General features: G+C 37.7%; 2 protein-coding genes across 8 annotated transcripts in view; one reads left to right on the plus strand and one right to left on the minus strand.

Moving 5' to 3' along the window:
- LOC139956136 (uncharacterized) overlaps window positions 1-23,579 on the minus strand; it is a 28,807-nt gene extending 5,228 nt beyond the window's left edge. The window contains exons 1-2 of one of the 5 annotated variants that reach the window (XM_071955207.1): window positions 23,443-23,579; window positions 12,649-14,396 (exon numbers count right to left, since the gene is read on the minus strand). In XM_071955207.1, coding sequence (XP_071811308.1) covers window positions 12,649-14,377 — 1,729 coding nt within the window. In that variant the 5' untranslated portion in view covers window positions 14,378-14,396; window positions 23,443-23,579. Of the gene's footprint in view, window positions 1-2,016; window positions 2,209-12,648; window positions 14,397-23,375 lie in introns of those variants that run through there. The other 4 variants (XM_071955198.1, XM_071955189.1, XM_071955214.1 and 1 more) reach the window with 4 other exon arrangements.
- LOC139958560 (uncharacterized) overlaps window positions 1-27,296 on the plus strand; it is a 74,524-nt gene that overhangs the window by 29,529 nt on the left and 17,699 nt on the right. The window contains exons 1-6 of one of the 3 annotated variants that reach the window (XM_071955738.1): window positions 5,303-5,483; window positions 6,412-6,567; window positions 7,300-7,414; window positions 8,134-8,210; window positions 8,860-8,996; window positions 9,294-10,516. In XM_071955738.1, coding sequence (XP_071811839.1) covers window positions 5,323-5,483; window positions 6,412-6,567; window positions 7,300-7,414; window positions 8,134-8,210; window positions 8,860-8,996; window positions 9,294-9,463 — 816 coding nt within the window. In that variant the 5' untranslated portion in view covers window positions 5,303-5,322 and the 3' untranslated portion in view covers window positions 9,464-10,516. Of the gene's footprint in view, window positions 1-5,302; window positions 5,484-6,411; window positions 6,568-7,299; window positions 7,415-8,133; window positions 8,211-8,859; window positions 8,997-9,293; window positions 10,602-27,296 lie in introns of those variants that run through there. The other 2 variants (XM_071955829.1, XM_071955917.1) reach the window with 2 other exon arrangements.

The following is a 27,296-nucleotide window of genomic DNA, read 5'->3' on the forward strand; positions in this document are numbered from 1 at the left end:
TATGTAATATTTTTTTTTGCATTCAGTTTGGTTAGGAATGCCACTCATGACAGTTTTTAAGTGTTTTTGCGATAATTATATACTTCACAGGAATTTTGACACAGATATATACTTTATATGGTGCTAAGCCTGGGTGCTAATTGCTGTTAGCCATGTTGTTGTTATAGTGCAATGTTACTCATTGTTCTAGTTTTAATAGCTGCCCCTCCCAGCCCCCCTCTCCCCCTGAGATTTCCACTTCCTAAATGAAAGTATAGGCCTAAGTTAATGTGAATGCTTAGGCAGTCAGCACTATTTCAGTTAGTTTTAGCAAAATGTTCATATCCTTTCCTCTGATTTCATTAGTCAGTATACTGTAGTGTGCAACCTCAAAGTCACAGGCATGTATTGTAGAAATGGCGTTCCAAACAATAAAACACAGGGTTTATTATAAGTGATCATTTTTTTAGAAATAACAATAAACGTAGAGAACTCCTAATGGTGAACATGTGTAGCAGTTTATTACGAAAGTATGGCTCATGTATAACGTCATATATGTTTTATGTTGGCCTATCAGTTTCAATGTTAGCTCCTATATCAGTAGTCAGTACCCCGATGTTTTAACTAAGATTATTGGGGCACAGTCCCCTACATGGCCCACCCACTCAGTTCTATTACCCCCCTCCCCCTAGTAAAGCCCTTCTTGGCATGTAGAACAAATAATGATAACAACTAATTTACACCTAAATTCCCCATATGGCTTCCCCACTTCATACAGGCTACAGTTATCATAATAATGCCCTGGTGTGCTTTGATATCTTCATTTACCTGTCTGAACAGTCAATAAGGCAGAGCTTCTTTTTCCCTACAATGTGAATTCATCTAATACAATTTATCTAATTGACCTTTTTTTTTGTAAGTGTAAAATTCCCAAACATGAGATCTCAAAATATGGAATGTTCAGATGCAACTTACAAGGCCTGGGAAGTACCATTTCCAGCAATCTGGGAGGCATTGTTTGGCAAACAGTTTCTTGCTTACCCTACTGTACACACCAATTGATGGTGGCACTCCGCTTAGATAGTATCATGATGGTCTTTTAAAGGAAATTGCCCACCCACTAAAAATTACTTACAATTTAGGCCCTGGTATATACGCACATTTGGACGATACCTAATGTTTCTCGATGCTCCCCCCCCCCCTTTATCTACCCAGGCTAGGCCCCTGAAGCAACTTTATTTAATAGTTTTGATGTTTCTGATAAAGTGAATATACAGTACATGTGCCCAGTGATGTACCCAACAGTGCTTCTTAAATGTACTTATGATACCATATGTATTATGTTTGCATGTTGTAGATATCTGTATAACAAGGTGAATTAATTATTGTGTGCAAAGTTAACTTAACGAATGATTCCATTTTGGTTAAAGTTTCAATTTAATTAATCATGATAAAGGCTCTAAGTTACACCTGGATGTTAAATTGATATGACTTTCTTAATGTATGATCACTTGTCAGATGTGACTTTTGTAAAAATATATGACTAACATATCAATTCAAAGATCAAATAATATGGTGTTTGTTATTATGGAAATAGTGTTGCCTGTACTTCCTAACTATTACATTAAGTTTTTAAGTACCTACAGTATCATAGATTATTAATTATTACTATACTAGATTCAAAGTACTGTAGTACTTTTTAATAAAAGTCACCTACAGTAGAGAGGAACCTGGGCATGAAAACCAAACAACCAAATGACTGATCCGCTCTCAACCCCAGTCCCCTCGCATCGAGAGTGTTACTGTGTGATCATCGTCAGGTGTCTATCACGATTGACCTCGCAATGGAACAGATACCACACATGATCTTGGCCAAAAGGCCGAGAAGTGATTAACTACTGTAGTTTAATTTTATAATGTTTTGCACCACTCAATACTTCCGGGTTAAAATGGCCGAGAGCTATACAATATAATACACTGTGTACTGTACCTTCATTCATTACCTATGGCGGAACAGTAATAGGTCTAGTTACTTACCTTGTGCAATAGCTTTTAGTCGATGGAGTATTAAACTTAAGTTCCTTTTTGTACTTCAAGTTGAAATATCAAACTTACTTGAATCCTACTTATCCAATTGTTGTTGTTGCTTTTCTTTGAAAACTAAATGAAAGTACAACACACATGACACAAAAAACGGTGTACGTCCAAAATCAAGCTGCCAAGTGATAAAATTGGAAATCCCCTATTGCTGATTTTGGGTGTTAATGTATTGAGCAATTACCTTACACCCTCCCGTAACTTGTTTATTGCTACATTTGTAGTGCACATTTGTGCAGAGCGATATTTCTACATTCCGTGCGTACGTACATGAACTAAAAATCTATACAGGGTATTCGAGTTAGCATGCATGGTAACAATGTACACTTGTAATAATAATGATAATCATAATAACAAGAAATTTTAATTGTTTAATAATAATGTGCTTGAAATTTTCTATCACAACAATATATCTGCATGCAACAATATCTATTTTACCGTGATAATTTATATGGGCGATTCCGTGAAAACAGGGACATGACCCCAAATTTTCAAAATCATTTCTGCAGCCATTTTTGGCTTCTAATATACTATAAACACATTTAGGGTCTGGGTTATGTACTTTTTTTCCCAACTTTATCACGTTCTTCTACCAAAAAATGTGAATACCTGACTAATGTTGAATTTTGAGGGAATATTTGAGGAAATAGTATGGATATTTCAAAGTCTCAGATTTCCATATTTGAAAGCAACCTAAATAAATTGGTTATTTATGTATTGGTAGTGCCATTAGTGATATATTAAAATATTAATCACAATTCCTCCAAACAGTTTTGGTTTGTAGGCATATATGGCTGTAACGACACATAGCTGATTTGAGAGCGTAATGCGAGTTACCGAAAGACCAAGTTTTTAACATTTTTTTTTCACTGGAGCAGATAATTTCTTGCCATTTCATATTATGCTTCTAGTCAAAGTAAAGAGTATAAAAATAGTTGAAAGAATTAGAAATGTACCTAGTATATAGATATAAATAGCCATTGAAAACTGTAATGCGAGTTACCAGTAATGCGAGTTACCACTGTAATGCGAGTTACCACATATTATTCCAATCTCACTTGCAGTACTACTGATCAACAAAACAATACAGCGCACTAAATACTTATATAAGGTGTGCACAGTAGTTACTTCCTGTACCCAGAATGCACTGCAACCTCCATTACATCACATGTGACCCATAAGACAGTTTCAACAGACATTTATGATTTTATCACCTGACCTTTGTGGAATCACGGACCTTCCAAGTTGCATTCAACTGTGATATCATCAAATGAGTAAAGTTAGCCTATTCTTTCTCCATTTTAACATTAGCATTTTCATGGGACATTAATTGCTTGGTACAATATTTAGGACAAATTGTGAGAGCTTAGGCTATATTAGTCTGTAGCCTATCACATAGTAATCTATATGTTCAAGGATGGGCAAATATTGTAAATCATGACCATTATAATGTGCCTAACATCTTGATGGAAATTAGTCTTGATGTGAAAGCTGATGCTGCCAAGGGTGTGGGCACCTCAGAATTAGTGGGGTGGGCAGAGGGGATGGGACGGACGGGGAGTTTGCATAGGGGATGATTGGGGCTGCTGGGGGAATGGGGCAGGATTGCGGAGGCTTGGTCAGTTGGAATAGATTGGTGTGGTTTACCAATTCAAATGTGTGTTCCCCAAATATTATGATGTGCAAACCCCTTTCCCCAATATGAGTGTCTTATCACTACAATGTGAAAATCAACCTTTACTCCAAAGCATTTCAAATCCCAAAATTACACAAAATAAGGCAGGCCACCGGATTTCACGGGAATTGATAACTGGAAATGGCCAAACCCCAGGGATGACAAAACTTTCTATCGACGAAGCAAGATGATAAAGAAGTTGGGAACACCTTTGATTGCTAATAGTTGTGGCCAATTCAAGTTTGCATCAAAATTCTAATTTGATACAAAACACCATCCATTCAAGGTTATCTAGAATGGCCATAGCTACCACCATGCCCGCATACCACATGATGAAACATCTATTGTGTTATTGTTGATAATGTTATTATACTGATAGAATTAGGAACAAGGATTGTTTTATTAGTTTCATGCTTTTCCTAAGAACCCTACATACAAATTTCCAAAGAACCAATCACTAATTAACATGCCAAAGAAACTTTTCTTGTAATTCACTATATAAGCTGTGAACCTGTTTAACTTTCAGTAGATGTTTTGATACATTAAAATAGAAGAGGAGAGCTACCAGTTTGCTTGGATTAGCTTCATTGGAAATTTGGATTGATAATTCAAGAGTGTACATTGCAATCTTGTAAGTCAACAATTTTGGATTAGCTTGATTGGAAATATGGATCGATAATTCAATAGTGTACATTGCAATCTTGTTAGTCAACAATTCTTCAGTTGATTTTCTGGTTCAATCAACTTCGATTATTATTGATATAATTGTCAGGATGTTTTGCAAATTGTTGTTAAAAGTTTGGAAAGAGTTTTACAGTTTCTAAGAGTTTCCAAGAGTTTCAAAAATGGCTTTGGAGCATATCTCTTTCAAAGAATTTGATGAATAAAGAGCAAACTCGATGACTGGAAAAAGTGTAATGCGAGTTACCGTAATGCGAGTTACCAGACTTTGCCCCCCTCAATACCACATCTGAAGTTGTTTCATATTTTCTACTGCTGATTTATAAACATCAGTAGGGTAGATATCTTGTACATGTATGCAATTGAAGAAATCATTCTTTGTTTGAGCACAGTGCCATTTTGTACCGGTGTCAATTTTTCAGGTGTCCTTTTTCCGTAATGCGAGTTACCGATATTTGGAAGCGCACCATACATTAAGGCGAACACAATTATAATTCTTGATAATTTCATATTGTAGCTATGAATGTTGGGTATAACACCACAGAAAATTGAGGAGTTACACTAACCCATATTCGAGCCACAGCACTTGGATGATAAAAAAACAGCAAAAAGTGTAATGCGAGTTACCATGGAATCGCCCATATGTATAGTTAAATAGCCGAGCACTAAAGGCAGTTGTAGATTTCTAGCTTGACCTAAACAGATCATTCATGGTCTGATGTTCAGTATCCAATTAATATGGTCAAACTATGCGTGTAAATAACCGTATTTATAGTAATGTATTATTCATGTGTGTTCCCTAAAGACAATCATTAACGTATGACATTTTACAGGTTCCGCAGTATGGTCACTTGGCTTAAGGCGGTAAATATGAAACATAAATACAGACGATGTCTTCCTATGTTTTACAGCGAATGTTTCCTCCGTTACTTAATAAATTGTCTGATGGTGAACGTAACCAGAAAAATAATTGTTTGGTGAAAGAAACAATATTGGGATCAAAATTCCTATGTCTAGAGACCAGACTGGTGCTATATGGGCCAAATCCAAGGTTTTTAGTCTCGTTACTTTTGTGCAGTGGGCCTGCTTCCCTTACATTACAGTTGCACACAGGCGAAGCATTAAGGCTTGTACAAGCTATATGCTAGTATTTACTGTAGGCTAGACCTAGGCCCTACTTTAAGTAGTTAATTATATCTGAATAAAGGCTAGGTCTTACTGCCCGACTGAATTGAACTTGATCTTGATCGTCTTTATGGAAAGTTATAGATGGTAGGACAGCATGTGTGCCTTCATAGTCATGACAAGGAGACCCAACATGTAGGCCTAATAAAAATATTAAACAGTAGCCTTGGACTAACAGTAACAGTAACACCTAACAAACATGTTTTTCCTGACCTACAGTCAACCATGTGTTGCATTTTACAGCAACTGCTCAGTTTTCAACAAATGTTTGAATGTAAAAAATTACATAAAACAATTTTGCATATCATGTGTCAGTGAGATGTGACCCATGTACAGTAAGCACCAGTTGCATCCATGTTTGCTTGTCCTCAGTTATATTCAGTGTGTCAGGGACAACATATGTTTTCTTTTTTAATGGACAGCAACCTTATAACCTACAGGGGTATTGATCCAGATCATGTATTTGAGCTAGGAGATGAATAGGAACATACAGTACTGTAGGTCAAATAGCAAAATGGCACAAACACGGGCACAGAGGAGTTGTATACAGACTTGACTGTTCAATACTGTACTGTACGTACAGTTCATTTTGAAGTTAAAATTACTTGTTGTGGTAACATGTGTTTAGCAAGAACCCATGTGAAAATAGTATGACCAATAGTGATTTCTCTAGTCCTTTGTACTAGTACTACTGATAAATCTAACAATTATCTGTATATTGAAACTGATGCAAGGTTGAAATTGCAATTTAAAATTCTTGCAAAAACAAAACTGGTTTCATTTTTAATTTTCAGTGATAATACAGCCTTGCTTTTCCAGTGTGCTGTTTCTTTTGCCATGGAAGGCCATACAGTGTTGTTTATTACGCAAGAGAAATTGATGTCCTTACCGATTGCTGTTGAGGGATCCCAGAAACCAGACCCTAGACTTATGAAACAGATTATTATCAAGTATGAATCTTGTGATTTATTCACTTTTCTACTGTACTGTGTGCTTTATGTTCATGGCTTTAAATGATGTCTGTGTTGAGAATTGGAAACACAGTAGGTGTACTGTACAGTATTACAGTATAATAGTCCACTCATGACTTTCACACAGTAATGTGAAATCAAGTGTCCAGCTTCAGGCCCACTTGTCAGGATCTTCCTTGAGGACTGAGACACAACCCTCAGAATGCATGAATACTACAGTAGCTTAAACTGATGGACCTTGATATATCTCCCCTAGCAAGTTCTGTATGAAATTAAACTTGCCCATTTGGGCTCCAGATGTGTAAAAGTTTGATTAGAAAATGTTCAGTGCTCTTGAGAGCCAATAGAGTATTAACTTTGTAAAAGACATGTATTTGAGAACAAATCTTTGCATAGATCTCAACACACTAAAAGATTAGAAATTTAGACTTGTACATCACGGCTGTAGCAACCTATGGATAACTGCAGCATGACCATGAAGAGAGTCATAAATTGTTCACTTTAAAAATGATTTTACACTAATTTACACATACATTCGTATACCCATACTTTCTGTACTTGTAACATTTCCACACAACGCAACTTACGCAAGTATAATTGGAGCTGAAATGAGATTAAATTACCCCTTGCAAGCATCAATATCGTCTGTAAAGGGATTATACAGTACTTTCTGTTTTTTATATAAATTTGATTCTTCTCATTCCCTCATAGATACTTTTCCAACCGTTCTTCTCTCCTTTTGGAACTGACACAGATACATTCAGCTAATCCAGCACCAGATATTATCATTGTGGATAACTTGGACTTTTACATATCAAATCCTAAGGTATATTTACAGAATATCAGCTTTCTGGATTCCAAATTATTTTATATATTTTTATCCAATATATTTTGTGTTGGGTCTTCTGCAGATCTGTTAGAATAGAATATCCTGAATTAGTTGACAGCAGCTCACCACAGATTCAACATGCATTATATTGTATGTAGTCTACTGTGTAGGTTTATTATCAGGTAAATTATGTATTTCATGACACCTGCTGGTAAAATGCAGAGGTAGTGGATGAAACTACACACACCTCCGTGAGTGAATGTACCTGTAGATCAAAGTTAGAAATGATTTTTCTCCGCTAGGGTTACTTCCTCTGTTTGTGAGATATCATAGTTTAAATCTCATATCAGGAGGCTGCCATATTGACGTTATCAGTTTGGTGTTGTAGTACTGTACGTAACATTAGGATATGAACCTGTGACTTTACCTTTACTCCTTGAACACTTTTTATCATGACTTTACCTTTACTCTCCTATAGTTACAATCGTGTTGAAATTGCAGCCAGTCCCAATGCAGCACATGTTAAAACCTATAGACCTATTTTTGAAGTTTCAGCATTAACAAAAACCATCTCTCTTACATAAAATAGATTTACACTTAATACTCAGCACCTGTCCTGTTTTTCATGATATGTCATACACAAAGTCTCTTTTCTTTCTCCAGTATAATTTGAATCTCTCAACTCTGTTTTGACATCATCTTTAAATTTTCTCCAGACTAACAGCATTTGCCAAGTGACAGCAGCACTCTGTGCCCATTTAATTGATGCAGCCACTTACCTTGCCAGCAAAAGGTAAACTGGATTTTACTGTACACATATATATACAACCAGTTGTTGCACTTGCAATGCATATTCATTGACAGGTCATCTATACACTGGTCAGTGACTCATTTTAATGCATATTCATTGACAGGTCATGTATAAACTGTCAGTGCACCTAGTTGGGACAATTTTGTTCTATACTGTAATGTCACGTCCCACTTTCAGAGCACTGGTATTATCAGCATGAACAGTATGAACATAGTGTTTCTATCAGTTAAAGGTTAGGAACTGTTGTACTGTCAATATGAGTGCTTTGAAGCATGGATAGTACAGAGTGGTACTAGCCCTAGGAAATTGTCCCAACTGGCTGGTCAGTGACTCATTTTAATGCATATTCATTGGCATGTCATATAAACATTTGTCAGTGTCAGTTTTCTTCAATTGCATAGTCAATGAAAGCTATTCTGCACTAGGGCAGATACAAGATGTTGGCAAATGTTTGTGTGCTTTCTCACAATGCATGCTCAGAAAAGGGCATTTATGAATATACATTAACAAGTGGAAAATGAAGCAATTCTCTGCATTCAGTGCATTCAACAAGTAGCGTCAAGTTTGCAGAGGATACCAAGTTTGCATCATTCATGTCGTGGATATAATGAGTTCATTTTTATTTTTCCAGAGCCAAGACTGAGCCACTGAGTGCATCATTAGTACCTACCTGCGTACTCGCAGCAATCTCTACGTCGGCCAGTGGTTCTTTCATTCCGTCAATGGACGTTTACAAGAAGTTCTTCCCTTTTACTTTTACTCTAACAGGTAGAGTGTGCTAAATTACCATAGACATTTCTACTTACACTTGATATTTTTGACCCAAGATAGCATTCTAAGCTGACAGTCACTATGAAGCACCTTACATCTGTATGATGTTCCTGTGTTAGTGGCACACCAGCGACTCCTGTGTTACTTAGCCAGCATTCAAATATTACAGAACTGAATCATAAACAGACTTGTAGGCCTACATCAGTACTTCAAAGCATGATCTACAGCTTGTATGTGTCATGATTTATGCTATGCTTTATTACATCCAGTAAACCTTTATTCTCCTCATCACAGATCTAGAGGATGCTAACAACCTAAAGCAGCTTCAGTGCTGGATTGTAGATGAAGAATTACCACAATATGTAATCACTGTGGAGGTAACGGATACCATCAGAATTAAGGATGTTATGAAAGGATCAGAGCTGGATGCTGATTGGTCACAAGCATATGATTCAGTCACATGACATCACAAAGGAGATAACACACACCTATGAGAATGATGAACGTTATGAGAGGATCAGCGCTTTCATGATTGATTCACTACAAACATCTGGTTCAGTTATTACACAGCTCATGTGTTCAACCCATCACCATTATGGATGTTATGAAAGGATGAGAGGTGGGTGCTGATTGGTCAAAATCATCTGGTTTAGTCACATGACAAGACACATATGATCACCATGGAGATAACCTACACCCATCAGCAGTATGGATGCTATGAAAAGATCAGAGGTGGGTGCTGATTGGTCAAAAGCATCTGGTTAAGTTACATGACATAACACATATGATGCTGATTGGTCATAAGTTTGTGATGTAAGTTATGGCCTGGATTTCTCAGGCGAGTTTACTCAATTATGAGTGGATTTAGTGAATAATGGTTGAATTTTGTCAAAAGTGTAAACTCACTAAACTGTACAGTGGTGGCAGTGCCATAGATAGCTGTGAATTTCTTAACGTACAGTATCATTCACAATTAAAGCAAACAGGGGCCTATCTCATTGAGTATTCAACAGTTTCCATGGTAATGGAAGTCCATGCAATCACAGAAAGTTCTATAAATAATATAGCCGGAAAATTCCAGGCCTTACTGGGCTTGAAAGATAACTATTGCAATAGTTGAATATTTATGATAACAATCTGTAGATTAATTTTTGAATTTGAAGAGCAAAAATTTGAGCAAGTTATTCCAGAAATTCCAGCCAAATGACTTCACAGAAAGCAGGACCTCGAAAATGAGCAAAAAAGAAAAAATAGCGAATAGGATAATTTTGTTGTTCTAGTTGTTTATAGTACTCTGTAGAATGAATGCTTACAAAATCTCAAAATCTATCAATCATTTCTGGAATGAATTTAAAACGATCTGATCTGATCTTACTTTTATAAAGAGAAAATTCCAGAATATCAAATAGGAATGACAGACTCTATACTAAGCATTCTATGATATGAGAAAAGAAAGAACCTAATTATGTTATAACTGGAAAAAAACATTTAAAGTGAAATTCATATTAATTACATAACACAAATAAATCAATTTCTTACAATTATTGACATGAAATAATCAGTAAAATTAAAACTTGTAAAACAAAGAACAAGGTTTTCTCTGCTCTTATTTTCTATAAATTGTACATCATTTTAAAATAAATTTAGTGACTGTTTTACTCTCCATATGGTGAAAGTATCTTTACATAAATATATATATATATATATATATATAATTATTTGTTTATACATATATAGCTGTCATGAAGCTGACACAGTTAGTGGCTTGTATCAAGGAGGGTACAGGTAGCCATGCCTCAATACAACCAGCTGTCATGAATCTGACATACTAAGTGGCGAGTATACCAGGAGTAGCCATGCCTCACCGCCACCGTCAGTCATGGGAAATGGATTATGTCGCGGATTTACCCTACATTTCATAAATTGTAAATATTTAAGAACACACCATGTGACGTCTAAACATCTAGTATTTTTCTAGGAGAGACTCGCAGATCCCCTACTGACACAGGAGTCAGCTACAACGACCTCAGGGCCCTATCCACTCTTTTACAAGATCTTTAATTTACCTGTAGATTTTCCAAGAAGCTTGATGTCCCCAAGTAAAACAGGGCAGATAGTTATAGTCATTCCATCACTACCTTCATGTGGCAGCTCTTAAACATGGTATTATGTACTCATTTCATCTCTCTTATGTTAGGAAGGTCTTATGCATTACTACAGTACTATCAATGGCAGAAGCGATACACACATTCAATATTATAGTCTAGTTCCCTACTGTACTGTTGTTCATCTCGTAAGGTAAAGGTGGCATGTGAATGGGGAGAGGGGGGGGGGGGGTTGACGGTCGTATTGTTTTAATGGGCTAAGGTGGTGGCTCGCTTTTCTTTTCCTTTAAAGTAATTCTAGTGAAATGATGTAAACTAAGAAGACCGATCTTAATCATCATGATCCGTTTCATATTAAAGTTTCTAGTGTTTTCATCAAATGTTGATAATTCCGTCCTCGTCAGTTGTAACCAGCCTTTGATATTCGATTCAGTGTGTGGTGTATATTCTGGATATTTCTTTCCTTCATGTCTGTTTTCCAGGATGACTTTATCCTGGTGTCTGTTGGAAAGAACATTTATAAAGTTACAAACATTGATCCAGTTCTCTTTTCTAATGAAGCACATTTCAGAATGAACAAACAAGACATGTTAGATGTTGATTGTTTGTGTAGAGATTTTTCAGCAAACAAATAGCTTCTTTTCTTTTCTTTTTTTCTTGTTGTCTGTTATGTTCCCTTTTCTGTCCTTTGTTGTTTATTTTCTTGTTAATCAACTTAAGTTGGCATTGCGACATCTTGTCAATAACAGTACCATGATCTCGTTAGAATACTTGAATTTTTCCTCTACGATTCCGTTAAGGAAAGAGTGAACAAGTTTTGCACTTTAGTTTCATGTATATTGGGTTTGGGACATAACTTCTACACATTCATATACTATTACTCGAGCTAAATTCAAGCAAATACTATCTTTAACGTTATAAATATTATATGCTACTTGGTGATACATAAAGTCAATACAGGAAGATGTTATCCTTGGTGATATTATCACAGTTGAATGTACCCATTAATTTTTGTTATATCAGAGTATCCCGATCACAAAATTTATGATACTACTAATAATATTAAAGCACGGAACACTGAGATATACTCACCAGACCATAACAAAGTATCTTTGCTGCATATGACGTAGCTACAAGTAGCTTCTCTCCCTCCTCTGTCATCAATGTTGTCATACACCGTGCTGTATCTTCTGTCCGTTTGGTTGTCAACAACTGCTGACCATCTTGACTGTACTGTGTGATGATACGTGTTCCACCACCATACCACAAGATGTATACAAAACCTGCCCTGTCTGCACATATACTGTAAGGACGCCAAGTCTTTCTGTCAATATCTGGTATCGGAAGCTTGTATAGTAACTCTGCCTCTGTTTTAGTTGTATCAATGGTTACAGCGTATGCACATCTACTCGCTTCATCGCATATCAGCAGAACGCCTTTATGATAAAGGATATCTCTTGACAGTTTTATAACCTCTGGCAGCTTCAAAGCTGGAATGAAAGTCAATTCGTCATCAAATATAAATAGCAATCCACTATATGTACCTACAATGATGTGGCCACGTTTAGGATCAGTAGTTATACAAGACGCATACTTCTGATTCACCGTTTTGAGGTCATCAAAGAGGGACGTGATGTTATTTTGAGTAAAGGACCCATCATGAATATTATAAACACCAACCTGATTGGATACACAAACCGAAGCTATCCTATCACGTGATAAAGCAGCACAGTAACGCGTGGGATAAAGAGAGCTCCCTTTGGCTTCATCTATCTTGTCATGACGAATCTGACGTCCTTGTCTGTTTATGACAGTGATGAATGATTGGTCAAATGGTAAACACCCAGAGACGACGATGTTACCAGATCCGGTACCTGTTATACTAGTTAAAAACCCATTAACTTTGGTCACATCAACATCAACAATAGATTCTACATTATCCGATATATTCACTCTATCAATACACAACATTGGTATATCATCCATCGTTATATCAGATAATGATTCCATTTCTGGAAAATCTTTCATTATTTCCTCAACTAGGGGTTCACTCGAAGCTCTTATATCAGGAATACACTGTGCGTCAGTCCAGTGGTTATGTGATTCAAGGACACTCGAAGCTATAGTAGACAAATCTTCAAACTTATTGACCCATTGATTACAAAGATCTGATAAGTTTTGTGTTTCTCTAAGCTTGCGTTGCTGTTGTTTTTCTATTGTTTTATTTCTCTCATTCATTACAGCATCAAGTTTGTTCATTGTTTCGTCAATCTTTAATTCTCTGTTTTCTAGTTCATTTCGCTTGGTTTCCTCTTTCTCTTTTGATTCCCTAATTTTAATTTTAATCATCCTGTCGTACTCGTCTCTTATTTTTCTAATTTTCTCTTCCATTTCTGTTTCTAATTCTTTCAATTGTTTTCGACTCCTTTCTTCAAGAACTGTTTTAAATCTGTTGAAAACTCTCTTTTCTTTCTCTTTCTTATTCTTTAACTTCCTGGTCTGATCTTCGTACTGCGTTTTCCATTTCCTTTTTGTAACAGCAACGATTGATGTAAGTTCTGCATTTATTCTGTTTATCTTATCAGTTAAGCTGGTTACATTTTCTTTCCGTTTTACAAGTTCATCCAATCTCTTCTGCAATCTCTCTCTTTCTTCTTTCGACACATTCGCAACGTCTTGTAGGTCATGACCTTTGTGTTTTCCATATGTACATGTTATACAAACAGGGAGATTTCCACAAGCACAACAACATAAATGAGCTATAAATTCTGTATGAATATGGCACCTAGGAGCTTCCTTCAATGATGCAAGTTTTTCTAATGTGAGACTCTTTGCTTCAACATCTTTCAGAGCTAATACATTATCCCGATGATCAGCAACCATCTTGTTGGTCGAGTGAAATTGATAACACTGAACACAAAGAAAATCTTTGCACTTAAAACAGTACGCTGTAACCTTTAACTTTTTTGAACAGCAAACACAGACCCTAACTTCTTCATTTTCAATTGTTTTCTGTAGCTGAATAAACTGCAGCATACTTTTCATATGGAAGTCAGTCTTGAATCCATCTATTCTATTGTTTGGTATTTTACAGACATCTTTACAAAGAGGACATTCAAATGTCCCAACCTGTCCTTCTAGTAAAGATTCCAGACATTGTTTACAGAATCTATGCAGACATGGTAATTGTTTCGGTTCTTTAAACAGATCCAAACAAATTGAACATTCAAAGAATTTATCTTCGATGTCTTTCCAAGGAGATGGACAAGCCATTTTTGTCTCGAAATTATATCTGTAAAGAAAATTATGATTAAATGTTAATTAATATCATAATTTGAATTAACAAATTGAGAGCATAAAAATTAAGTAGAAACACCTTCAATAAAATGAATTCAATAACTTTTCTTTGTAACCTACGGTATGACTGGTATTTCTTGCCCTATGAACATAGAAGTCGAGAAATTGGTGCAACTCAATCACTGACATACTGTAATGGAACTGTTCAGATACTTGTGGTTGATGAGATATATATATGTGTTTACAAGCAGTATTTGACTATTTCCCATTACACCCCACAAACTCATGAATATGAAAAAGGTCAAAGTTGTTGCAAAGAGCATATACTTACTATGTTGTTACATCACCATACCAAGTATGAACTAAATCAGACATAGGGTTAAAGAGATATTGCCATATATATGAATTGTACGTTAACCCCGCCCACTCATCAATATGCATGAAACAGGAAGCACAAACAATAGAGAACAATTAACCAACATGGGGCATCTACTTACTATACCAAGCACGACATTAACTCAAATTGTGCTTCTGGCCATCACAAACACAGGCGCCCCCCCCCCCCCGTACACACACACATGCCATCACGATTGCAAAGGTTACCAAGCCTACAGCATCATATAACCACAAAGAGTCACTCAGTGGCATGAGCAGCATAACAAATTGGAGGAATGGAGGTGGCAAATTAAACTCCCCCCCCCCATTGATTAAGGTATGGCATTAAACATTGTGTTGATGGGCCAGAAGAGAACGAAAGATTATAAGTATGTCAAGGGGGGGGGGGGAACTGCACTTGGGTCATTGTAAATACCCTGTGTCGGGATGAAGGAGTCCACACCCAGGGTTTTATGGCTTTTAAGCGTCAACTGGTGCATTCTTAGGTATAAATTTAGGTCTGTACAAGCAGGGGCATCAATCATGGGGGGGGGGGGGCAGGGGTACACATTCCTCTTTCTGAAAGGTGGAATAATTAATATCAAATGTCCCCCACCCAGGTCTAGTGGCTGACTCCTGAAGGCACAAGCCCAATGCCAGGCTCATAATGACTCGTGTATCTCATAAAGGGAGCTCTGAAAACATTGTGCTATGAGATTATTGGTTATTAATGTTTCATTCACATTTGCTCAACCCCCAATGAAAATAGAACTTCCACTGGGTTGAAGATACAAGAATGACAGATTTCATTTATAGGGTTAATTAACTGAGCAATCGAGCCCATACGTCTGTGAGGCTATATGCTGAGCAAGGAGATAATTTGAATGCCTGCACTGAGCATTCGCTAATCTCCTTTCTACTAGGTTATTATTTTTTATATTATTTTTCATGTACAAGCAATATAACAGTATACTGTATATATATATATATATATATGTAATATTTTTTTTGCATTCAATTTGGTTAGAAATGCCACTCATGATAGTTTTTAAGTGTTTTTGAGATATATTTCACATGAATTTGAACACAGATGATGCTAAGCCTGTGTGATAAGCTGTTTGCCATGTTGTTGTTTTAACAATGTTACTCATTATTCCTCAAGTTCTAGTTTAATAGCTGCCCCACCCTGCCCCCCTCTCCCCTGAGATCTACTTCCTCAATGAAAGTATGGGCCTAAGATAATGTGAATGCTTAGGCAGTAAGCACTATTCAGATAGTTTTAGCAAAATGTTCATATATCCTTTCTTCTGATTTCATTGGTCAGTATACTGTAGTGTGCAACCTCAAAGTCACAGGCACGTATTGTAGGAATGGCATTCCAAACAATAAAACACAGGGTTTATTATAAGTGATCATTTTTTTTTAAATAACAACAAACGAAGAGAATTCCTAATCGTGAACAGTGTATCAGTTTATTACCGAACTATGGGTCATGTATCTATTACATCTTTATGTTTTATGTTGGCCTATCAGTTTCAATGTTAGCTCTTATATCAGTAGTCAGTACCCTGATGTTTTAACTATGATTATTGAGGCACAGTCCCCTACATGGCCCACCCACTCAGTTCTATTACCCCCCCCCCCCCCTCCTAGTAAAGCCCTTCTTGGCATGTAGAACAAATAATGATAACAACTAATTTACACCTAAATTCCCCATATGGCTTCCCCACTTTATACAGGCTACAGTTATCATAATACAGTAATGCCCTGGTGTGCTTTTATATCTTCATTTACCTGTCTGAACAGTCAATAAGACAGAGCTTCTTTTTCCCTACAATGTGATTTCACCTAAGACAAATTTTCTAATTGACCTTTTTTTTTGTGAGTGTAAAATTCCCAAACATGAGATCTCAAAATATGAAATGTTCAGATGCAACTAACAAGTGCCATTTCCGGCAATCTAGGAGGCATTGTTTGGCAAACAGTTTCTTGCTACCCTACACACCAATTGATGGTGGCACTCCGCTTAGATAGTATCATGATGGTCTTTTAGAGGAAATTGCCCACCTACTAAAAATTACTTACAATTTAGGCCCTGGTATATACGCACATTTGAACGATACCTAATGTTTCTCGATGCTCCCCCCCCCCTTTATCTACCCAGGCTAGGCCCCTGAAGCAACTTTATTTGATAGTGTTTATGTTTCTGATAAAGTGAATACATGTGCCCAGTGATGTACCCAACAGTGCTTCTTAAATGTACTTATGATACCATATGTTTGCATGTTGTAGATATCTGTATATAAAAAGGTGAATTAATTATTGTGTGCAAAGTTAACGAATGATTCCATTTTGGTTAAAGTTTCAATTTTATTAATCATGATAAAGGCTCTAAGTTACACCCGGATGTTAAATTGATATGACTTTCTTAATGTATGATCACTTGTCAGATGTGAATTTTGTAAAAATATATGACTAACATATCAATTCAATTTAAAGATCAAACAGATTTCTAGATACATTTGAGTTCAGGGATTCACCCTAGGGCCCCTAGACCCCACCCGATACAGGTTTTGTGCCAAGGCACTCACTCCTCCAGTTGTATCCATGTTTAGTCATTTATGCCCCCTCCCCCTCCTCCCCCAATTTTCAATTAGGATTGACTCCCTTGTGTACAAGTAGCGCTAAACGCAATATTGGGCAGCTTATCAAAAATTCCCTTAACTGATTTGGGTATGTAGTGACTTGAATCTTTACAGGTGGGCCAGTAAGCCCCTCATATGAATGAAGTGTTATATAAAAGAGGGGTGCTGCCGTGGGGTCATTGAAGCCAACTCCCATGTACTGTATGGGAGGGGGTGGGCTGGTGGTCCTAGGAAGAAAAATGAAGAAGTCATATGTTGTATTCTGAGACTATAATTAAGGTTTTTATCAGTGGCTATAGACGGACTGTTGTGCTAATAAATAATAATCATTCAACATTTCCCTGGTTGTTGAAGATAGCGGAAATGAACCTTTATGAGAGGTGAGTAAGGATTTTATAATGGAGTGGACAATGCCCTGGAGTCATTGAAGCCGCGTTCTTTATGAGAAATAAGCAATAATTTATAGGAATCCCATGTAGTGTTGTATAGAAATCATCCATTGTGAGCCCCAGCAGCATTTAAAGGTTGAGAAGACTCGCCTAAAAGAAACGTCTCATGCCGGTAACCTGACCTAGTTTCGAATGAGGTGTAATCTAAGTGTTAGACACCACCATAGATCCCAGAAAATACACACACAGCTTGCTACCATCGGTAATTAGACACTAGTGTAGTCAGTACATACAGCTGAGGTCAATACCCACAGCACAGTGCACAAACAATACAGCGATGGACATCTCAGGTCCAGCTAAAGATAGCAAGGTACCACGTTTCATTACTGTCTGCATTTTGTAGCGACAAGAGGAAAACTTCACTTGCAAGCAACGGAAAGTTAACTTTATCAGAGCTGTGCACCCGGTTTGGGGCTAGTCTTCAATGCATTTAATGAAAATGACTTCTTCCGCGAGTATTACTTTCAGTGTTATATGAGGTTACTTGTAACTGTTTTAGAAAGCAATGTCTATGCTATAGTAACAGACCTTGTAACAGCATGTAATTGTTAGATATAAGAATTTAAGAACGTTAGGCCATCAGCTGAAACTCAAAAAGAGGCTGTAAAATCATTTTCGTTCCAGCAACACTGGGTCTAGAGTTTTAAAGCATTTTTGGGTAGTTCAATGCATCACAGACATACCAAAAGTTCTCCAAAAAATTTCCTGCAGTATTTTCGTAACGCACCCTCGAAATTGGGTATGTTATATAGACATTACGTGCTGCGATGCTATGTATTAGGAACACACTAACGTTAGATTTAGTACAGTGGTGCATACATACCACTCTTTTCTTATGTTTAATTACGACTGATATATTTTCTTTTGTATAATAGTTGGGTCATGGTTATAAGAATGGTGGAAGAGGTTTCTGGTCTAAGGGTCAGTGAGGGTCAGTGAGGGTTGTTTTCAGGCATAACAAGTTATGCCCACCCCTCCATTTTCGCCAAAATGGTATAAAAAAAAACATTCTCAACTTTGAAATATGAAATACAATTTTTACACATTATAACTTAAGGGTTTTAATTATAAAAATGTAACACTTTTAATAAACTCAGATATAATGCTTTGTAATAAATCAAATATTTTTAGATTTCCCCCCTACTGTATGTTATGAATGCATTTCGTCTGTGCATGCATGCGTAAATATACACATATAATGAAAAGTTCCTCTCCATAATTGTTACACTCCCCATCCAAACTGTTTTATACATGTGACCCCCTCCCCCTCTACTTTACATGTAGCTTAATCCCAAGTTACAGTGAGTTGTGCCAATGCCCTAAGACCAGTGAGCTATTTCTTTTGTATAAATCAATATATAAGTTGGCACACTAAGACGTCATGCCATATCGTAGATGTGAAATAAAGTTATAGTCGGTATATATCCGTTACCTTAGTACTCTTTCTACAGTCTTCTGCAAAACTAGGTACTTTCTCCATGTTACGGAAACGACATGTTTATAATTCGTATTCCTGCAAAAAGAGTTTCCAAGGGCGTTAACGTATAAAAGAAAAGATCGACAAGATTTCGAATGGTATTTTGAATAATAATAGTTCTATATTCTACAAATAATATGAATAATAAAGGTGAATGGTACAAATAAGTGAATAACGAAGACAGTTAACTTAAGCCCCAGATAGAAAGAAATAATATATCTATTAAGACTGGGTCGATACACTCAATGGTGTAGTAGAGCTGGGCCTTTACGATGATTCAAGATACAGGTTCTTCATCAAAAGGCGCGGGGCGGAATTAATAAGTGATTAAAAGTTCATCCAAGGACAGTTGTACTAGTTATACAGGATCCACTTCAATTCACTGCATGGAAGTCAGATATGGTATGGAAAAGGGAAAGTCCATTCCGTAGTAGAGGTGAAGATAATTAGATGAAATAAAAGTCACTAAAGACTTGAATATCCTTCAGTCAAAACGTTAACAGGTTCACAGAACGTATTAACAATATGAATATAGTTGGTCATAGGAACCTACGCTAGTCTTTCCCTACTATTAAAAGTACACTCATTTCACCTAATAGGTGCAATTATGTTTCACCATGAGGAGCATGCTATAAGTTCATGTTCTTCGGGCCCTCCCTTAAAAATACTTCAGGTTCTTGGCCACTACGTTGCGTTAGATAGTGTAAAACCGCCTACACCCCCATTTCATTTCACCATCACAGTTCATCCTCCAAATCATCTTCCCCTGCATCAACAATCTCAACATCTTCTTGGAAGTTGCTGCAATTTCTACATTTACATAGGTCTGTACACGGTAGTTGTGCATTCATACAGGAACATCTTCCTTTAAGACATTTGCCGACTCTACAGCTACTGCTGACACACTGAAGCAAAACATCTGGGTCAGGTGGCTTCGTCATCCAAGTGATTATTAGGTCATCATTTTCAAGTTTCCATCCATGTCCCTCTGGTGAGAGTGCATCAATCCTTTGCTGTAATGCCCTACTGTGAATAGCAGCCTGGTTGGTGCAGCGCTTAACATGCTGGATCAGAGCATCTTTTGTTGGTGGTAAACTCTGCTCTGAGGATGGAGATGAACAGAACACCTTGTACCATGAAATTGGATATTTTTTAGTCTCACATTTTATGATGGGGTACCAATATAATTACAATTCAGCTAGAAATATGTTGCAAATTACTTTAAGAATTTCAATGGAAAGATAAACCTGATATTGCATCTCAAAGCGTTTAGAGAATTTTTTAATTTTCCTTGGGGGAGGACCCCCATATTCCAAAAGTCCTAGATCCACCCCTGAACACTCAATGAACCACACATTGAAGACAGTACTTTACCTTTCAAGATCTGTATGTCTTCCTTGTCAAGAATTGTATCTAGTTTCTTCAACATAGAGAGTGGTCCCTCACTTCAATGGCAACACAGTCTTTTCCTCTAATATGCATAAAATCTGGGCTCATCTTTTTTTCCGCTCTGCTGCTTGTCGAAGCAATACTTTAATAAAATGAAATACAAAAAGCAAATTGTTTTGCATTTTCTGTTGATCAAAATGTAAATTTGAACAAGTAAGAACTAAGACATTATACCATGTGATCTGCTCATCTTCTATGGACAAACAAAGACACATTCAAATTTTGCAAACCAGTGTCATGCAAAAAAGAATTAAAACAGGCTTTTCTTGACAGTACAGTACATTATCTCTTAATGTTATGGTTTAAATTATACAATGGTAGATTATATCTGTTACTAATAATAAAGGAGTCAGATATTTGTTCATTTTGGTAAAGCTAGACAGGCTGACCATAAGACCTTGCAAACCTAACCTTATTGCACCTTTGTTACACTTATTTTTTTAACTAATATAATATCTCTATCATTCAAATAAAGGGCCACAGTAAGAAAACTATGAAGCCTGTATTTAACACTTAGGCTAGTGCCCCAGAAGGAGAATTTGAAACAAATTTCCATTCCTACCACCTTATAACAAAACAAATCAGGTGACCATGCCACTAATTATATTATGTTCAGGTCCAACACTGTGCCCTTTTCACTTGGATTCTTGCCAACACTGTGCCCTTTGATCTTGCATTATGCAACTTCTCTTAACACTTCAACTATGCCACAGAAGTACAAGTAGAGTCGTGTAGTATGCTTAGGCTTACCTCCATCGAAAGTCTCTGCCTGCTGCAGCTTGTCCTGCACCCCTTTGCAACGCCGAGTAATGCATTGTTTCTTTTCCCACATATAATACATTGTACAGGCAATACACCAGAGCTTCTGCTTGGTTTCCTCGATCCGTCAATTCTTCGTTTCAAATCATATGTGGTCTCCTCTGGTACTGTCCGTTTTCTTGCAACAATGTGCTTGCTATCAATGAACCGCCTGTAACACTTATCGTGGAACCCCATCATACTATGCTGTTGAACACACGCTTGATCGTAATAGGCCATGGAGTAATCAGTAGTACGGCGATATAACTGTCTCCGCCGCTGAGATTAAGCCAATCTTTAGCGCAGGAAGTACAGTAACTTAATCCATCGTTTATTCGTCAGTGCCTTCACTGCTTCAAATTTTACAGAATCAATGTGCACTGAGCACTGTAGATTTTCGTGTGTCGGAGACTGACTAGCACCTGTGGGAGCCGCCATGTTTGTTGTTTTCTACAAAGATTGCACACAGAACTCATGGCTCATTGGACAATTCATATCACATGATACAGATATCTCACTGGCGCACAACTTTTGAACGTAAAACGGCAGGCTTCTTAACATACGCAATAAAAAATATAGTTCGATCTTTCGAGCGACATTGCAAAAAAACTGCAGGAAAGCACATGGAGAACTTTTGGATCATTAATCTTCATTAATTTATGTATTTTATGTTGTAGAGATATTTTAAACCCGCAGTTGCTGGAACGAAATAAGCGAATTTCGCCCTTCAGCTGATGGCCTACGTGTTGCGATATATTGATACAAAAAAATAACAGGCACAGTTTTGAATGTAGCTGATGACTAACACAACCAGCTGTCATGAAGCTGGCACAGTTAGTGGCATGTATCACAGAAGGGTGCAGGTAGCCATGCCTCAATATAACCAGCTGTCCTGAAGCTGACATACAGTAGTTAGTGGTGTGTATCAAGGAGGGTGCAGGTAGCCATGCCTCAATATAACCAGCTGTCATGAAGCTGACATAGTTAGTAGTGTGTATCACAGGAGGGTGCAGGTAGCCATGCCTCAACACAATCAGCTGTCCTGAAGCTGACACAGTAAGTGGCGTGTATCACAGGAGGATGCAGGTACAGTAGCCATGCCTCACCTCGTCAGTCAAGGGAAATGGTTCTGTCGCGGATTTACTCTACATTTCATACTGTAAATATTTAAGAACGCACCATGTGATGTCTAAACGTCTAGTTATTTTCTAGGGGAGACTCACATACCCCCTACTGACACAGGAGTCAGCTACAACGACCTCAGGGCCCTATCAACTCTTTTACAAGAACTTTAATTCACCTGTAGATTTTCCAATAAGCTTGATGTCCCAAGTAAAACAGGGCAGATAGTTATACTCATTACATCACTACTTTCATGTGGCAGCTCTTAAACATGGTATCATATGTCATTTGATCTGACTTTTATTAGGAAGGTCTTATGCATTACTATCAATGGCAGAAGCGATACACACATTTAATATTATAGTCAAATTCCTACTGTAATATGGTGTCATATTTAATGAAACTAGTGTTGCCCAGGTACTTTTAAGCTATTCCATAATTAAGTTGTTAAATACCTCTCATAGAACATTAATTATAACTGTTCTTGATTCAAAGCTTTGTTTAATATCGTAATTAACTACTGTAGTTTCGTTTTATAACCAACCCTGCACCATTCAATACTTCCGGGTAAAAATGGGCGAAAGCTATACATATAATATAATACATTGTGTACTGTACCATCATTCATTAACTATAGCGGAACAGAAATAGTTACTAACCTTGTGCTTTTAGCTTTTAGCCGATTGAGTATGTCCTTTGCAGTTCAAGTTAAAATATTAAACTTACTTGAATCCTACTTTATCCAGTTGTTGTTGATTTTGCTTTTGTTGTTTTCAAAGAGTCTAATTGAAAATACAACACACAAGACGCAAAGTACCAATGTACGTCCAAAACCAAGCGTCCAAGCGAGAATACTGGAAATCCCCTGTTGCTGATTTGGGTGTTAATGTATTGAGCAATTACCTTACACCCTCCCGTAAATTAGTGCAGAGCCATATTTCTATGGACGGCCATTTGGGAAACTAATACAACGATGAAACAAATAAACAAGAAAGAAAACAGCAGAAGAAGAAATATGCAAAATGAAACAAACATATGTAATACCAATGTAAAAATTGTGAAAGGCTGCATTTAAAAAGATAATTGAAAATAAAAAGACAATCATGTAGCGAAACATATCAAACACATGCAACCGAATGATACACAAGGAGCACTGGGAAGACCCAAATTCATAGGCGTACGGGACCATTTCAGTTTGGGGGGGGGGGCAGAACTTTTTGTGCCCGAAAGTTCCCGTGACACTATCTAAGCGGAGCGCCACCATCGGTTGGCGCGTAGCGCACAAGAAAATTTTTGGCAAAAAATGCCTCTCAGATTGCCGGAAACGGCACTTCTGAGGCCTTGCAAGTTGCATCTAAACATTCTTTATTTTATAATCTCACGTTTTAGAAATTTACACTTCCCCAAAAATTTGGTAAATTAGAAGAAGAAAAACAGGTAACATCACTTTGAAGGGGAAAAATGGGACAGTATATATTTGAAGCTCCTATTTAGTTACCTTATTTATTATTTTAACACAGTACTCAGCTACCTCCAGGAAAACATACATTGTTCAACGACACGTAGGCGGGATAATGTCGCTGTGTCGGGTGAGACTGCAATTTGTCTCACAAAAAAGTATAAAATATAACAAAGAATATGATAAACCTGCACTCCCCCCCCCCCCCACCATCCATGAAAAAGAAAATGTTTCTTATAAACACTCATGTTGGGGACAGGTCAAGGGCGGCGGAAGCACTTTTAATCTGGGGGGGGGGGCACCGACATCAAAGGGCACTTTGCAGAAATTTGATTGGACTGATGCAGCCTTATATTTAGTACCCTTTATAACTCTTATTGCATTATCATATTTGTGTATACACATCACTCCATCAACGCCCCCCCCCCCCCCCCTAAAGGAAAATATGCATACTAGCACTGCAATATCAAATGCGCAAATTGGGAAACCAAGAACAAGTTTTCTTTTGAGACAAAAAGAGGTGAAATCATGCTAGTTGCTAATGTAGGAATCTTCCGAATTAGAGTTTTTTTTCTTGTTAATATCTTAACAAATTTTTTCCATTCGAAATAGCTTTGAGTTTGCCCCACAGAAATTCATTAAAAGTCACGGGCTTAGCCAGGATTTGCAAAATTGTATGCACGACTATATCTGAGCGGAGCGCCACCATCGGTTGGCGCGGCGCGTACTAGAAAATTTTTGGTTTTACAAACCCTCAGATGGCCGGAAACGGCCCTCCCCGAGTGTTCATTCTGGTTCCCTGGCCTCTTGCTAACTTGAGGCACCTCAATTTTTATGTGGAAAAAAGGCACATTTTTAACCTGAGGCAAAGTGGGGGGCACGTGCCCCCTGTGCCCCCCGGTTTCGCCACCCTTGGTCCAGGTAAACAATTGACTAGTTAGAAAAAAATTGATCGTGCAAAAAGCGTGGTAGCCCAGATGAACTGCGCTTACGGTGGTGTTACACGGAAATATTCGGGCATCATGATGCTAAATAAAGAAAATCATAAAATTGTCGGGCAAAAATTTGAAAAAGATTCGGGCAAGCTACTGCATATATATATATATATATACATATATATATATATATATACAGTTATATAATGGTACAGTGCAGTTGTTACCATTGATTGCCAACTCTCGGCAGGAGAAACAAACCTACTCTCCAAAGGTCTAAATTTTTGCCCTAAACCACGGCAAGTAAACGCTCAGAAACTTTCTCTTGACCTAAATCTGTTCTATCGACGCTTACGTCTCCGTGAATTTTTTGCCGACGAAAATGGCAATAACACCACGCAACAAACCAACGACTTGGATTCCAATTTTAAGCCAAAAAGCTCGTGGAATCCACCCAAGGCCCATTGTGCGCCTCTTGAATCATTTATTTCGGCCATTGAAGAGGATGTTAAAACACACACCTCCGCCCCAGACTTCCGCGACAATCTCAACAAAACTGAGAGACAGGCCATTCATGAACTCCGGAAGCGCGATGACATTGTCATCAAGCCAAGCCGACAAGGGTTCTGCAATTGTCGCTATGGGCAAACAATTCTACAGAGAGGAAGCCAACAGACTACTCGGCAACCCTCAACACTACAAACTCCTAGATTCTGATCCTACTCAAGAAATCACACAAAACGTGAAAAGAGTCATCCAAAAGATAGTCTCTAACGGTTCCATTGACCGCAAGTTAGGCCAAAACCTCCTGGAAAACGACCCAAAACCTGGTCGCTTTTATTTTCTGCCTAAAATTCACAAAGAAGGCAATCCCGGGAGGCCCATAATATCGGGTAATGGCACAGCGACTGAAAAAATTTCCAAATTCGTGGATCTCCTCATCCAACCTCTCGTTTCGGCCCTACCGTCCTATGTGCAGGACACTACGGATTTCATCCGGAAAATTGGGGAAATAAAAAAATCTTCCCTTATCTTCTCTGTTAGTTACCTTGGATGTGTCTTCGTTATACACAAATATCCCTAACGAAGAGGGCATTTCGGCCTGCACAAAAGCATTCAAACCAAAACGTGGCAAAACCCCCACGAAGAAAGAATTGGCCGAATTAATGCAACTCATCTTGACCAACAATAATCTGGTATTTGGCAACAAACACTACCTCCAAATTCATGGCACCGCAATGGGTACCAAAATGGCACCGTCTTTTGCCAACATCTTTATGGGAAACCTCGAGAAAGAATTTTTATCTCGACAAAACCTGAAACCACACACGTGGTTACGTTACATTGACGATATCTTTATGATATGGACCCATGGTGAGGCAAATCTAAAACTCTTCATTGATGACATAAACTCGTTTCATCACACTATCAAATTCACTGCTGATTTTTCTGGACTTGGCGTTCACTTTCTGGACACCACCGTGACCCTACAAAATGGTTCACTCAAAACAGACTTGTTCAATAAACCCACGAACAAGCACAACTACCTCTTACCAAGCAGTTGCCATCCACGTCACTGTACCAGAAATATTCCGTACAGTCAAGCGTTGCGCATTCGACGCATTTGCTCCTCTGAAGTCGATTTTGATTCACGCACTAAAGAACTGTCACAACACCTCCTAAACAGACAGTATTTTCGGGGTACTATTGAAAATGCCATCAAAAAGGCTAAAAGCAAACCCCGTACCGAAACATTGACGTACAAAACTCGTCAAACCAGTTCCAAAAGGGTACCATTGGTTACTGAATTCCACCCTGGTCTCCCACCATTGGCTAATATCATTCAGAAGAATTTTCACCTACTTCAAGGCACCGAACGCCTGAAATCAGTATTCCCAGAATTACCTGTCATCGCTTTTAAAAGACCCAGCAACCTACGGGATATCTTAGTTCGGGCATCCTTTCGGGATGACACCCCATTAGGGGAAAGCATAACAGAAACTACAGGATCATCGCCCTGTACACAAAATTGCAAAACGTGCTTACTTGTCGATTCGACCGGGGCCTTTCAGAGCAACCAAACCAAACGCACGTTCCAAATTCGGCACAAAATTAACTGCCTATCCAAAAATGTCATTTACCTCATCTACTGCAATATTTGTAACTTACAATACATTGGAGAGTCA

This window comes from Apostichopus japonicus, chromosome 1 (assembly GCF_037975245.1).
Source record: "Apostichopus japonicus isolate 1M-3 chromosome 1, ASM3797524v1, whole genome shotgun sequence".
Lineage (NCBI taxonomy): Eukaryota > Metazoa > Echinodermata > Holothuroidea > Aspidochirotida > Stichopodidae > Apostichopus > Apostichopus japonicus.